Source organism: Populus trichocarpa, chromosome 10 (genome assembly GCF_000002775.5).
Source record: "Populus trichocarpa isolate Nisqually-1 chromosome 10, P.trichocarpa_v4.1, whole genome shotgun sequence".
Taxonomy (NCBI): Eukaryota; Viridiplantae; Streptophyta; class Magnoliopsida; order Malpighiales; family Salicaceae; genus Populus; species Populus trichocarpa.
The window spans coordinates 16,039,718-16,056,017 of record NC_037294.2 but is presented as its reverse complement, the minus strand read 5'-3'; the positions used below and the strand labels follow the sequence as shown (position 1 = coordinate 16,056,017).

Here is a 16,300-nt window from a genome sequence, read left to right as displayed (position 1 = left end):
AGTCTAATCTCACAAGAGTTGAATAAAGAGCGTATATATTAAGTACGTCCTCCTCAGAACCATCTTCATCTTATTGATTTTTTCTCTCTCTTAATTTTGTTTAAGCGTCAAAGGGATACTGATCTTGGCAGGTAATCCAATCTGTCCCCCTTCAAATTGGATACGCGCCTAACCAATTTGTGCAATGCGATCGAGGGTAGGGGGTTTTGCGTCTTGACCATCTCCCTCCTGTTATGACTTAGCACTCAGACTTGGCCAGTTCAGTGAGAAGGGAAGGAATGAAAGCCCAAGAAACAATGAGCTCGGAGATTAATTTGTACAGCGAATCTGTAAAGCATCGCATAAGCAGAACTAATTTATTTAAAATCAGATTTCCTCTTTGAGAAATCAAAGTTTCTATCTGAATTATGATATTCTAGCCAAACACAATGACTACGTCCCTGATCATCTACAGATAATTACACAAGTACAATACAATCGATGGAAAGAAGTAAAAGTGTATTCAACTTACATAAGAGTACAATACATAATCGACTACGTCCCTGATCATCTAGACACGAAAGCTTTTGCAGGGACCCGGTCGAGAAAGAGTCTTCTCTTTTTACATAATGAGAAGCAATTCTTTCAACTTACAGTCTACAAATCGTATCCCTGGACAGGACCCACCTGTGGAAGCTCCAGCGTGAGTGAGTTTAGCCAAACTCGATATATACTGCAGGGGTATCCACATATGTACACATGAACCCCATTAGGGGATTTTCCATTAAATGAATCTAAAGGCTATTCTATTCTTATTTCTTGTCTTCAGTTTTTTCTCCTACAATCACCTGTCTCCAGCAAAGCTGTGCTGGCCCTTGGTACTCCAGTGTATTAACGGATGTTTGCAGGAGCAACATCACGTGGATTATGTTTTCTCCCCTTGGTTTTATCAAAACACAACTCATCAGCTCAAATCGAAACCAGCATCCGCATTTATAGAATATAGCAATTTCGTTGCTAGCTGCTCTTTGCTGTGTCACAAACATGAGAAGGTTGATTAAGTAAGTAAACAATGAGCTGAGTACCTGACAAAACCTTTATATATGCACCAAGACAACAAATATGAATAGAATAAAGTAAACATCAGATTAGCAGATCCTATTACAGGGACAAACCTTCTATAAGGTGGAAGCTTTAGAAGATTCATGCAAGTAGCTGATGTCGGCAACCGGTCAAGAGCTTCCTCAGAAGCAGTACCCCCGGCCCTGAAGAAAAAGTTAAATAATTGTAGAAATCAATTTATATTAAAAAGGTGAAAACAAACAAAATAAATAGTAAAAATCTTGACACGCATCAACAAAGAGGTTCACACAAACTTCAAAATCTGCTTCTCCTAATTACATTTAGTACAGCTCTTACCTCTGTATACAAAACAAGGGTTCCAGATACTTGAATCCAAGCAAAGGTCCTCGAGAGCAACCGGTCACAAACCTATAAAAGTTGTTTTCTATCATTTTGGTAGTATGTTCTCAAGCTGACTGAGAATTGAGAATTGAGGTGGCAAAATACAAAAAAGAAGAAGAAGAAGAAGAAGCTCACTTCAGAAATTTCTTTTGGTTTTCCAATGAAAAACCTTTCATAACTTCCCAGAACATCTCAATAACATAATGCTCCTGTGGAGGGGGAAAAAAACAGATTAATTAAGTAGCTTTTAATTGCAAGAAAATAGACATAAAGGTGGGCTTAATCATTCACTTAGGTATAGTTTAAATGCCTTGGTAGCCATGTAGTCATCAGAGCATGAACATATGTCCCATAACAAATGACCATTTATTCCAAAATCCAGAGAACCACCTCACATAGGGCCACAACGGCAGCTAAATTTGGAACAAGATTCAGAATCTTAATCAATGCAAAGTATTTTTCTAGGAAAACAGCAAAGGTATTATATCTCCATCATATGTGAACTGCACATGAAGGAAAAATACAATTCCAAATAAGAATTGAAATTTACCAAAGCCAATTCTCAACCACTAAATTAACTCTAAAGATAATATGCTGAGGCCCTAGGTTGGGCTCTAGATTAAAGTCTCAAAAAAACATGCATGCATGCACGATTATGAATGGTGAGAGGATGGCGTGTTGGCAGGTGAGTAGGATTAGTTTCACCTTGTTTATAGTGGGACTTTGTTGTCGGGGAGAAATTGTGAGCTTAATTGAGGTTCTTTAAATTAAATCATTTGGTTGCATTTTTTTCATAATTTTTAAGAGAGCAGTTGTTAAGTGTAAGGTTTTCTCTTTTTTTCTCTCTTCTTGCATACTTTTGTTTCTCTGTATACACATAAGAAGCTGCAATAGAAAATTAAGGATACTCATATTTTTCCAACTAGAACTTTACAATTAAGACAAACAAAATTAACTTACGCTATGATAACCACCCGCATAATTGGTATGACTGCGCAGGTCATCAATATCCAAGCTGTCAAGTGAACCTGATATCAGGAGCTGTAAACAAATAGTAGCTACGTCAAATAAAGGAGGGAACAAGGGATTGGGAGATATTTTTAAGTTTACACATAAGGCTGATGATTCTTTAGTGTATAATTTTTCTACTGATGTTAAATATGAGATTAGCAATGCAAGGTATCCATCTCATGCAAAGCTAGCATGATTTGTTCATAAGAATCTGGGTGAGAATACCTGAAGTTCATGCTCGTTAAACATATCAATCCATTCTTTCTTTATAAGCTGCTGAAAGCCCCTCATGAAATGAGAACTTTGCAAACGTATCTGAAAGTGATTACTACGATGATTAGATGACAACATTGCGTGAACTAGATGAACTACTAATGAAATGCTGGAATACCTGATAATTCAGACGATAATTAGATACAAGATGAGTAAAAGGAATGACATTGTCATTAGTAACACGTTGGTTTCGTCCCCCAGGAAGCAGCTCTTCTTCTGTTTGCTCGCCATATTCATTATTTACAATGACAAAGTAGAGCTCCAAGTCAGAAATATCACCTTGATAACGCTGCAGTTAAGATAAATGCAAGTAAAGAAAAAGGTGAGAACCTAAAATCAAAAGAACCAATGAGAATCTGAGAGGATGTCATACAGATGGAGATTCTCTCTTTTTTTTCCCCGCATCAGTTGAAAGTTCCATTCCAACACCAAAAGGACGAGAAAGAAGGAAAAATATACTTCAGTGCCTACAGAAAATGAAACTAGAATCACATAATCTTAACCCCCCCTACATGGACATGCCTGCCTGCTTCTGAAAAGGATAAGGGAAAATATAATTGACTCCCTACAGAAAATTGAACCAGCACCATATAATCTAAAACCCTCTAGATGGGCATGCCTGCTTGTAAATGGCCTTCTATGACAAAGTAAAAGCTATTTCATTCCCCAAGACCATGACCCCATTCTGGTCCCATTTCTGACACCAAAAGTATGGAAGTCAGGTGGTCAACTAATAGGAGCAATTACTCTTTTTGGGACAGACAGGAATAAAAGCTATAACAGCTGATCAATAGCAAAAACCAATTGCATAAAGACTTATCCAGCTCATGAAAATGAACTACTATGTTCTGTATTTGGCTAAGCAATTCAAATGAATAAAACACTATTTCAATCCCTTAAGACATATCCCATAGACATATAACATTATGATGGATCCCCCCAAAATAGAGTTAATTCAAACTTTCTACTTTAGTTGACACAGTGTCTCCATTTTTAACAGCAGCTCATTTCAAGGGGATTTATTTGTACCTCAAGCACAATTATAGATGAATTTCCAGGTTCCTGCTTGCTAAAGAATCAGTGCAAACAGAAGTTTATTGTTTAGCTGACAAGACAGTAGCAGTTACTGAAGCATTCATGGTCAGTGGGAAGACAATAACAATAGTACCTTCAGGAAAATAAGGTGGCGATATAATTCTGGATCCAGTGAAGGCAAGTCATTCAAATAGTTGTACCTGATCAACCAACAAAACTCGTAAATAAATACTAAAATTGAGGTAGAGATAGTACATGGTAACGAAAAACCAAATAGGTGAAATTGTCAAAATTAGTTTCTATTTCCTAAACTAAAATAATATGAACTTGCACAGATAGTTCAAAATTAATTATTCCTAAGGTATCTGCTTTGCAAAAAATACATACATATACAGTGGCAGATCCAGAATTTTTGTAGCGGGGTCATTTAATAGCTCTTAATCATATTGCAAAAATAATTTTATGTAAATATTATAATAATATTTTTATAAAAAAATTTGTATACTAAATTAATTCAAAACTAAATAAATATATTAAAAAAAATTTAATTTAGAAATAATTTCTTTTAAAAACTTTCAAATATAAGGAAAAGAAAAGGTGGATATAAAAGCAATGAATCAATAAATAATGACATTTTTTATTAGAAAAACACTTCCATACCATTCGTTTTCCAAACAATTAAAAATTTTAAATGATTAAATTTGATTTAGCTTTTCGAAAGATTATAAAATGAGGTGTGAAGATTGGAGAAGAAACAATTAAGAACTATAATACAAATATGAGTCTACTACAAATATCAATCCCTATTTCTCTCAACCATTTCCTATGTGAACTCTTTTATTCCTAACATAACATGCTTTCAAAATAATTTCCTTTTTTTCTTCTTTACCTGTACAAGGTAATTATAATTACAAATTTGGCCCTCCTCTTTAATTGTTTTTTACTTTTGGCATTATTTAATGGGGTCATTTTAGGAAAACAACTATATAATTTTATATCCAACATATATTATTACCATTTTAAAAAAACTGAGTGGGGTCAATTGACCCCGCTAATTACACTATGGATCCGCCACTTTGTATATAAAGCATGGAATTCGAAGGTAGCAGCCATGAAAAATTAAAAAGGTCCAAAAACAGCTACAATTTAGCGGGTATAGCATTGAAAACTTACTTCTGTTTTAATTTGCTTAGGAAGAATGTTGCAAAAGGTATATCAACAAGAATACCTTCGAACATAGCCTGCACAGAGAAGAGTAACAGGGAACCGGATAAGGATACATAATTAGATCCTTCATATTGAGGAGACAAAGGACAAAGACCAATAGGGATTTCAGTATTAAACCCTGGAAAGGCTCTTTGTGTGGGACCAAGAAATAAAACTAAGATAAGTGGAATGCTTTTTGCAATCGGTGGCATGTTGCAAGCTTCAAAGCATGATCAAACTTATATAAGCCAGTGAACAGTAGCTCGACTGGCAGTGGTGTTCCCCCTCTCATTAAGAGGTCTCGAGTTTGAGCCTCTACTTTGTAACAAAAAAAATACTTATATAAGAGAAGGGAATTCCACAATCTTCTGTACAAATTAAGAGGGTTGCAAAGCTGTCTGCAATAAAACAACAGTACTCGTGCATGAGAGCTCCAACTTAAAATCTAATTTATATGTCCATTCCACATAAATTAGCGGACATAAAATTACCAGCATAATGACCTAATGGTGGAAAAGAAATTTTAATTTTTTCAGACATTTAAGACTCCAAAGGTCCCATCAGCAACTCAAAAGGCCCTGTTCCAGTTATTTGGTGTGAACTATCTGAAAATAGTTAGGTTAATCATTCCTCTCTAGTACTATGATACCCATTTTAGGTGAATATATCTTACACCATTTTATCTCGTGTAAGATATGACCATGACATTTGGTTAAAAAAGAATATAAAACAAAATCACAATCACAATATTTTAGCAAATGATAAGATATAATACTACAAAATCAATTCAAAAACACTTACGTGCACAAAAACATTTATGTATATTACATTAAAAATGTTGGTATTATTCTTATTCAAGATATATCAAATTCAATAACCTAAGGTGGACAATCAAAGATTGAACATGAAAAAGTGCAGGCCCATGTTGCTATAACATGCAAATCTTCAGATGCCAGCAGTAAAATTTAGTTTATGTTAGGCACATGCTGTTCTATAGGTTTCATATGCATTAAAAGACAAAGCAATTGACCTTGAAGCTCCAAACCATGCAATCAACACCATTAAATATTATGTGATGAATCGGTTGAATGAGAGAGCAAATCAAACCTTTGCAAGAAGAGTTCCAAGGAAATGAAAAAACTGGAGATGTTGTTCATGTGTCATTCCTGATCCAGGATTGGGGTAGAGTAGGTGATCAGATGTTTCCTGAATGTACAATGCCAAGCAGACAGTCACAAAACATCAGGTAGAAGGTACAACAACATAAATTAAAGCAAGAAAGAAGAAGACAAGGAAAGTGCTTTTGCTGATATGTAACACATCAAACATGCATGCATAAAAACAGCAGCCATCAAAAGATTCAAAATGTTGTAATATATCCCAATATTATTTAAGAGACCTCATATAAAATTTATATATGTTGTAAGTCATAACACAGCATTATACATGGGTGAATATCTTTGTACTCCTGGGTGTATGCTTTGATTCAACTCATGCAAGTTCACACAGACTGGTTTAGCTTTCAACTTGAAGCATGTAAATGCATGGATGTCACAGAACATAAATTTATCACCTTAAACAACCCGTATTGCACATCAAAGGCAGCTCGAGTAATGTTCTCCATGAAATCTTTAAAAATGCCACCACCATCAATGCCAGCTTCCTCAACTCCAAACTCATTAATAAATGATACACGAATCTGTAGGTGAACAACCAAACATGATTACTCTAGTGTCGTATTCTGATTGAAAATATTTGTTTTTGGAAATTAATGTGTAAAACAAATGAATTACCAATCCTCGAAGATCCTCCTCAGACAATGCACTCATCTGATTATAAGCATCTTCCAAAATATGGTCCCGTCGTATTCTGAATCTGTTTCTCGTGAAAACACCATGGGATCCTTGTCTTTGCCTAATGGCCAATAATTGTGACTGGAAGACAAATTTATATAAATAACTACACTGACACTTTATTCCTCACAGCTTCACATTCTTTTGAGTGCAACTTTGTGACAAGACTTACATTGAATATTTTTACTCTGCTTGTAAAAGGTACCAAAAAAGGAGCCCGATTCATAATGTCATTTGCCTTGGTTCCATCTATTATAGCCTGAAAAGGGAAAATGGGCAAAATCAACATCATAACAGCTAGGTTCCAGGAACCTGAAGATTACATTTGAGATAAAATACTACCTGAGAAATGAATGAATCATCAACGCCATCAGCATGGAAATCGCTGGGTGGTGCAAATTGTCGTCTGTTATTCCAATCTTGCAACTACAATAATATTCCATTAAAAATTTTAAAAAAAAATAAACTAAAGGAACAATATCTCCTGCATATTGCTAGCATAGTCTAAGCAAAATACAAGTGAATATTCTATCAAACCAAAAACATTTACAGAATCTACAGTGACTAGATTAGCGATTAAAACAACAAATTGCAATAGGATGACCTGCAAGTAAGACTTTGAGTAATTCAGATTAAAAAAATTCAACAGATTAAGAATTACCTGAGAGAGGAGTTCAGAGGCTACAAGACTAACTCTCTGTTTAATAGATTCAACAGGGTTCCCGTTATAAGCAGAAGTGTTTTTAACAAGTTTAACTGAATTACTGTGTGCTGTAGGATTCACCCACAGGAGCTGCCATAGGGCCTGCAGAAAATAGAAAATGAAGAAACAGAAGTTGGAGTTATAACACATTTACATTAGAAAGCAGCAACACATGTAAGAACAAGGTGGCTAGATACAGAAAGCCTCCGGTTCAAGTCTTCATTTTACAGCTTGTTGATCTAAAATTCATCCATGATAAGTTACCTGTCTCAAAATAACAATTAGACACCGAACATCCTTCAATGACAATGGCTTCTCCTGCTCATAAAACTCCTCATTGCCAACTAACATAAGCATGTACCTGGCAAACCATGAAAACAATTAAGAGTAGAAATATTCGCTTCTTCAAGAAGCAAGGGGAAGGGCAACAAACAACTAACGTGACCAGATACAGCCACACATTAATCTAGAATATAAAAGGGATATATAAAACCAAATGGAAAAAAACAGAATAACATGTCAGCACAAGAAGGAAATGAAACCACCAAAGGGAGAGAGAGAAGCTGACTTGTATACAGGACAAAAAACAGCCAGAGGTAACAGCCAGCCAGGTACATCTCCTGGCAGATATGACAACTGCTCAGGCAAGGATGGCCACTTCTTATTCTCATGACACTGCTTCATAAAATTCCAAAGCACTCGAACAAGTTCAGTTCTAAATGCCAATACAGTCATCATTCGGTCGACTGGCAAGGTGTTGAAAGCAACATGCAAAAAGGCACAAACAGCACCAATAGCTGCAACCTCTTTGTCATCCAGTCCATGGTTTGAACCACTGACCATTGAAACCTCCCGAAATAAAACACTTGTCTGCTTGAAAACAAAGTCAAAAAAGTTGCTTAGTTTTTTTAATTCTAAAAGGTCAAGATTGCTTTCACTATTATAGATAGGCCAATTTAATGTCAAGCTGATACAAAAAAAGCATGTTACATACCAATTGCAAGAGAAAGCGGGAATGCATAGCATGGGCTATCTGTTGTTCCAAATCCTTGTTTAAAACTATTTCCATTTCATCAGGCAAAGCCATATCATCCTCATCCATAGTGGAACCTGAAGTTTACCAATTACATGTATACACTCAGATCAAAAGACAGTAATTCAGCTTCCACAAGGTTAATGAACGAATGGAAGATTATGCAAAGGGTTATGGTATAAGTAAGAATTTCCAGATAGAGAAAATCCACAGCAGGCACTTATCAAGGAAAGAAATAAATTTGATATATCATGAAGAGTGCATACTTTGTCTAATTTCCGGACTTGACGATTTTATAGGAGGAAGTGCCTCCAACAAGAATGTTGTAACAGCAGCAAGGTCCATAGCCTAATTGAAATAAACAAGAAAGAAAATTAGTTTCAGAATCCACAAAAGTTGAATCAAAATTTCCCAGCTGTAACACATTTGGCAAGTTGGATAAGAAAGATAACAACAATTATTCTCTTTTAATCCTAAGGGGAAATGATGAGAAAGATCTAAACTGTCAGTCAAGAAAAGAAAGTTACAGATTTTCATAATTAGCAATACTTTAACTTCCCCAAAACTAAAATAAGTTAAAGTGGTCATCACCATATATCATTTCCAGAATTTGTAAAGGAAGCAAAAGGAAAAAGTTCACAAATCTTCAATGGTGAAAAGAAAAAAACATAGGTTACAAATGATAGAAATCTGCAAACCAGACATTAAACATACATGAAACAGCAGAGAAAAGATTTAGAGAGTATTCATGTGCAGTTGTCAAAAAACGAATTTTAAATCTTACTTGAGGAAAATTTATGGATTGCTTAACAGCTGAATCAAAACCACAACGGGTGAGGTCTCAGGCAGCGTGGTGATCCACTTGGATAAAATTAAGCGTTTAAGCACAAAATCAAGCTAATAATGTGTCAGTATGGTCTGGTTTTGTATTTCAAGTCATATCAATGCTGTCAAAACAGCAAGTCATAGGTTCTTAAGGTCAAGCATGAAAGACTCCTCACACAATGGTAATCCATCAATATCTTTCTTCAGAAGTCTTAGATTCATATAATTTTGGTAGGTAACCAGCCTCCTTTTCCCATAATGTTTCAAAATCTTTTGCCTGACTATCACGATCCTTAAACATACAACCTATAGTTTACATTTTGAAAGCAGCTAGTAGTTTTGCATCTTGCAAAGAGGGAAAAGAAGTTATATATCAACAAATAATATATTAATCCATACAGATGTATTGTATTCTTTTTGTGTGTGTTTATACAATAACACAATTATCTACTATGATTTATCATGAATTCCTTACCATCTCAAAGGAACAGTCAGCATGAGACAAAGCAGCTCCTGCAGTTTCTACCGTATTTCCTAGGAGACAGGCATAACCAGGACATTCCACAGAAACATCATTGGGCAGGACATAGGCATTCCGCACACATTGTGCCATCTGATGAATGTAATGTTGGCTCAGCCCCCGAGTTGCAAAAACCTGGAAGGAAAAAGTCACTTATGCAACAATCCTAAGAAACAATAAGCAGTCCAAACAACAATTACATGATTTTCAGCTCAGCTCAGAAGAAAACAAGTAGGAAAAAATTGCATATCCCATTCAACAAGATCAATAAAATAAAAGAAACAGTCTGCTGCATTTTTTTTCCATGACAAGTAATGCCACAGTTGTCTATATTGCATAGAATTTTAACAAAAAACGAAGGCAATTAATTCCACCAGAAGAAACATTAAAACAAAATACCTCTTTTAAACTAGGAAAAAGTCTCCATAATAAAGGGATTGTCAGCATCTGAGAAGAGAAACTCCATTGCGGATTAATGTTGGGGCAAATACACGGATGCTGACCAATGTGAGATATCAAAAGGGCAAGAATACGCTCCAATGGAGATGCATTTCTAATGGAATTGTCACTCTTCGTATTCTCCTGCACATTATTAAGGAAAACCACATGCAGTAATCTGTAACTACTTCAGAATAGGGTGAGCGTAATTACCAGACAGATTTTAAGCAGCACAGCAAAATCAGAAATAATAACCACCACAACTAATATGTGCATTTGTCAGTTAGGGGGTGTTTGTGAGTGTGGTAGTGGTTGCTTTTCAAAGTGTTTTTCGCTCAAAAATGTATCAAATAATATTTTTTTATTTTTTAAAAATCATTTTTGACATCAGCGCATCAAAATGATCTGAAAACACCAAAAAAATATTAATTTGAAACAAAAAAATAAAAAAATTTCAATTTTTTTCAAAAGCGCTTTTGAAACGCGAAAACAAACAGGCCTTAACAAGTTCATGTCCAGGTTCAGCAGCTTTTAATCCCAGCCAAATTGCTAGCATCCTGAACTATGATAAAGTCTTTTTTTATTACTGCACTATTTTTATTAAAAGGATCAATTCTTATAAAGGTAGATCACAAGCCCAAAAACACATGGTTATCATGTTAAGAAGGAAAAAAATGAAAAGTTGGAAACTTCACAGCATTCTCTATTCGCATTTTTCAGTTGATTTATCTCAGACCCTCTCTAGCTGTGTGTGTGGAGCCAAATTCCTGCAACTTTTTTCATTCTTCTGCAGCAGTTATATTAAAAAGAAAATTAATGGAAGGTAACATCTGATTTTTTGGGTTCCTTGGCAAAAGAATGGCTGAAAATAAAGTGCCCTTAGAGTGCAGCCATAAGCCATGTTACCAATACAGGAAACAAGACGATGATTCGGGGTATTCAAAGTTTATTTTACCTTACGAACCGATGGTCTTACTTCTTTTGCCTCATAGTAGCATGCTTTTGAAAGATATGTATCCATTATACATGCTATTCAAATCATGTTAATTTGGGCAAGTTTTTAGACTATGGTAGTTACAACATTATGACTCTAAGGTTACAAAATTTCAGATATGGAATTTGGTAGTGCATGTTTGCATGCAGACAATTTTAGTAAGAAAACAGAAATGTAAGTTTATAATGGAAGTTAGTAGAAAGCTAATGGAAAGAAATGGCACATTATGCAGAATATACCTTCTAGCACAAAATCAAAAACCAAGAAAGCATTTGTAATAATTAGATGCATACCTTTCCTGTTAGGACAATTTCTCTAAATAGAGCGAATGCATTCCTTTGCAAGAGATAACCAACAACCTTGCAAGCCCATGGAAGTTTGGGATCGATCAGCAAAACTACAGCTTCCAGCAAGAGAGTTGCTGTTAGGCTTGAATCCCTGGGCACCATCACAAGTTGATCCTTCAATTGTTTTCTGCTCCACAATCAAAATGCCAATAGGCATCATGTATCAGCAAGGTAGTTAAATTTTTTTTGTTAAAATTAAGGATAATGTTAAAAAATATTGTCTCAAAGAACAATTCTAAGAGAATGTACTGGCTATCAGACATCATAAGCACATGTCCATCAAAACCACAAAAGTTAAGCAAAATGTAAATAAATCCTAAAAACAGCAAGCATGTACGTCACAAGTAATAATAGACATGCAAGGTCAATTGAAGCAAAAAAGCAATAAAAAAACAGAGAGTAAAATCCAACATGTTAAAATAATATTTGCGCCAATAAAAATTCAAATACATAGCCATTGAAACTTGGCACACCCTATGCAAGTATAAATCGGGTCCATGCTGGGAGTTTTACCTCCAGACTAAGGAGATTTAATAGTGACATTCAGAATTCAATCGATGTAAGGTTAAAAAATTTAAGACAGGAAAGAACTTTTGTTAGGGTCTGCATAATAGAGTGCCTAGAGCTATAATAGTCAAAATCATGACCAGGATATGACTACACATGGAAACAGAATCAAGAGACGACGCCTCTCATGTACTTAGAGTTTAGCACAAGCACGATAACAGGGAAAATATTGCATCCAACTAGCACCCAAATTCAGTAGAGCTGAAAGTTCAGCAGATTTCAGATATATTCAAACAGGTGTTCACAAAGCAAACCTATTTTGATAGATAGCCCAAATACAGGTAAATGCAAGTTGCTTGACCCTATAGTCCACCAAACCATGCTTGGTTGAATAGTCCACACCAGCAAATAGGCTCACAATGTCCCCTGTTGAATAATGACAGATTGTTAATACAAACTGGTAAAATGCTGTGCTGCAAATGGAGTACATTGAGAGGGAAACTGAGAAATGCAGTGGAATTTCAATAACGCATTACTTGCACTAGTGAACCTAGTAAAATGAAACAAAGCAATCGAGTCCAAAATTAGGAACAAACAAAGACACCCAGCAATTTGCAAATAGACTGCACTTTATGTTTTTTCCTCCCTTTTCCATTTCTCATCAATGGGCCACTATAATTACTTATGCAAGTGGGATGAACCCTCAAACTCACCCTCAATCCCATCATTATGGAGAGAAGAGATGCCTTATGGCACCATAGCTGATAGCTCATTGTTCATGCTTCTTAACTATTACCACAACAGCACAGAGTTTGTTACAGGGCCACCCTAGAACATGCTTCTGATTAATTATGTGGGCCCATCTAAGAACATCGATGGCAATCTTCACACCTGACCCAGACAAAAAGTTCCATAACCAATGATCTGCATTTGCTAAACAATGACATTGTTTGATTTTATTATGTTGAAAAATACAAATCTCCTAGAAGGCTTTTATTAAACAGTGACATCCTGATTTCTGAATGGTTTGTCACTGTTCATCAATGAAGGGAAGGATTTCACCCTGCAGATGACAATAAACCTCGTTAACAAAAAAAAAGATTGGCTTTATGGCTTTTGTTATTTCTTTTACTGTTGTACTTAACTTCAGTTGTAAAGGGGGCTCAAACCCGTTGGCAATCTTCAGTAAAGGGGTGGGGTTGGGTTGGGTGGGTAGGGGGCTAGGTGCCTTCCCAAATAAACAAAGGGCTGGCAGAAAATAGCTCGGTTGTATACTAGTCTCTCTGAGTGTAAAAAATGCTTGAATTAAAGCACTTTCTCACAAGTCTGTGTATCAGAGTTTCTCAGAAAAATGTAAAGGTTGGAACAAGTATGGTACAACCTAAAGCAGCATAACATCCCAAAATTATAGTCCTTGTCTCCTTTTTCTGGAATTTAATATTTGCCATCCACTGTCAGGAGCAAATATTAAATTAATAAATTTTCCGCCACGGCCACTTTAGATTGTCATTTAAATGTCAAATTCAAAAGCGCTACAAATGTTGAAGGCTAAAATAAAATAGCAAAATATAATCAGCATGTCAAGAATCGAAATGCAACAAATGCCAAATCCAGAGACATTCTTACATAGAGAAAGTACAACTCAAACAAGTTTGAATTTGTACACGAGGATATCTTATGATTGGACAAGCTTCCCTTGTTGATGACATTGTGTTTTTTAGAAAATAAATAAATAAACATACATGTAAGGTTTGACATTGTGTTTTTTAGAAAATAAATAAATAAACATACATGTAAGGTTTCCATTTTAGAAGTTTTACAGTTATGGAAATACCACTATCTCGAACATTTTGCAGAAGCAATCGGCAAGTCTCCACAAGGATAGTGAAATCATCACTATTTTGTGCATTGAAGAAAAATAACAGCTGCCGGAGGAACTCTGAATCTGGACTGAAACAATGCCTGGATACACAGGACAATTTGGAGGAAGAATTTAGAATCTCAATCAAAAAGGGTATCACGCAGACTTCCACAATAAATTGTCACAACTGCTATTAATAACATTAAGATGAGGACATTGCCGCTTTACCTGTCTACATTTTGGCAATACTTCCCATAGGTTCCAAAGAACTGCTCTCGAACCGTAGACTGTTCAGCCTCCACTGCCTTTCTCCCTCTAAACCATTTCTGTAGTTACTAATTAGTAAGCACTTTGCAACAAATGCATTACAAGTCCTAACAAATACTTATATCAACTAAAAAAGCCACCACATGGGATCTTTATTTAGATTAAAATTGACCTTGCAAAAGCTTTCTCGCTACAACATCTAACAGGACAAAGAAATCAAACAATCCATTTTCAATCAAACACAGATTGTAACTGACTTTGAGCAACTAAAGCAATGAAGTGACAAAAACCCTAATTCTCGTGATCCTTCCATCCCTAGTTTCTAAATCAACAAGATTCCATGCCTAAAACAGCACCGTTACGTGTAGAGCATATAGCATTCGCGTGAACAAACATGGCATTGAATTTAATGAACTAAAAAGAATACAAATTAACACGCGTAAATTACAATCAATTGAGAAACAAAGATAATAATAATAGGAGCAAAAGCTAACTTGAATTTTGAGAGCAGCAGCATTCTGTTGCTTCACCCACAACCTACGATTCCGTTCCAATCTAGTTTGTTCAAGAAGCTTCTGCCTATCTCTTTCCTTCGAACTCCGACCTCCTAAATCCACTCGCTTCCGTGTCGATGGATCGCCGTTGAAAAACATCGTTTCTCTTCTGAGTCGAACTCTAATATCACCGGTTTTAAAACAATAGATCCGGGTTTAAAATAGATATTTAAGGAATTCGTCTTCAGTTTTACAAGACTTGGAGAAGAAGAGGAAGACTGGGAAACTTCGCATAATGAATAGAGTTTTTAAAGGTCCTTGAAAAGAAGAACGTCGTACGTGTAAAGGAGCAGCCGACCAATTGCATGATTTTCCCTTTCCTTTTCTTTACCGCTGTAAATTCATAAATATTAAAATTCTACACTTGTGATTTAACAACATTATACTATTATTATTATTATTATTATACGTGTACTAAAAACAAAAAATGGTGTTTCCATGCAGAAATAATATAATTATAAATTTTACTAATTTTTTTATTGTAAAGTAAAAAAATTATAGTTTTTAAAGTTTTTTTTTAGAAAACAAGTTTTTCTTAAATTTTTTCCATCTTTATATTTAAAATTTTTATCATTTTATACTTGGTCTATTTATTATTATTTTTTTATCTTTATTTTTTAAATATGTTTTTAGGTTTTCCTTTATTTTCTTTATATTATTTTTGAAAAAAAATATTATTTTCTTATACTTTAAATATTTATCACTTTACACTTGACCTATTTATACTATTATTTTTGTTCTTATCTTTATTTTTTTGAAAAAAAAATTAAAAAAAATTTCTTTGCACTTTTTTTAAAGAAAAAATATTATACAAAAACTAAATAAAACATCGTAGTAATTGCAACTTTGTTTTCATTATTCTGCTATGTTAAAAATAAGTTTGAAATCTTGCGTGTTTTTATTAACACATGTGATTTTTATTATGGTTTATTATATATAAGCATTGACTTTTTTATTCACGATTATATTTTTTATTCAATGTTAAAAAATACATCAATAATATCTACACATAAATTCTTTTGCGTTAGAAAAATAAATTAGTCGACTTATAGCGAGACAAGTTGAATTGACATGTTAATACTTTGTTTTTTGTATTTACTAACATAGATGTTTCTCGTTGTATTTAATTAAATACATGTATAAGCCTTTTTGATTTATAACTGGAATTTTAAAAAATACATTTAAAAATCTTATACATCTATTTTTTCTTGTTAAAAACAATTATTCAATTCATAGCAAAACACGAAAATAACTAGTTTCTCAGTTACAAGTATTGCTAGTTTAATCAAAAAATTTCTTCCCTGTATCCCTTCATGAAAAACTCATAAACAGATTCGATGTAATTTTTTAGGTATTTATTTTGAGAAATCTTCAAGTAAATTAGCACTCTTCTTCACCAACATCACTTTTTATGGGTTTAAAATTATTCT

At 34.5% G+C, this 16,300-nt stretch overlaps 1 protein-coding gene across 2 annotated transcripts; it reads right to left on the bottom strand.

Moving 5' to 3' along the window:
- Positions 1–328: 328 nt before the first annotated feature.
- On the bottom strand, positions 329–15,116 carry LOC7468121 (E3 ubiquitin-protein ligase UPL6). Of its 2 annotated transcripts, XM_024609438.2 has the most exons (26): positions 14,811–15,115; positions 14,278–14,375; positions 14,023–14,150; positions 12,503–12,614; positions 11,628–11,808; positions 10,302–10,484; positions 9,858–10,037; positions 8,824–8,905; positions 8,519–8,634; positions 8,093–8,394; positions 7,789–7,885; positions 7,483–7,626; positions 7,164–7,247; positions 6,994–7,080; positions 6,762–6,902; positions 6,542–6,667; positions 6,076–6,174; positions 4,936–5,003; positions 3,896–3,962; positions 2,846–3,016; positions 2,680–2,769; positions 2,404–2,484; positions 1,579–1,652; positions 1,399–1,470; positions 1,155–1,244; positions 329–1,010 (listed from the first exon to the last, which is right to left on the bottom strand). In XM_024609438.2, the coding sequence occupies exons 1-26, from the start codon at positions 14,967–14,969 to the stop codon at positions 944–946; spliced, it is 3,099 nt and encodes a 1,032-aa protein (XP_024465206.1). In that variant the 5' UTR covers positions 14,970–15,115; the 3' UTR covers positions 329–943. The 2 variants fall into 2 exon arrangements, with proteins under 2 accessions (XP_024465206.1, XP_024465207.1); XM_024609439.2 differs by lacking the exons at positions 329–1,010; positions 1,155–1,244; positions 1,399–1,470; ... (1 more) ...; positions 2,404–2,484; positions 2,680–2,769 and adding an exon at positions 3,101–3,194 and having other exon boundaries at positions 2,870–3,016; positions 14,811–15,116.
- Positions 15,117–16,300: the final 1,184 nt, after the last annotated feature.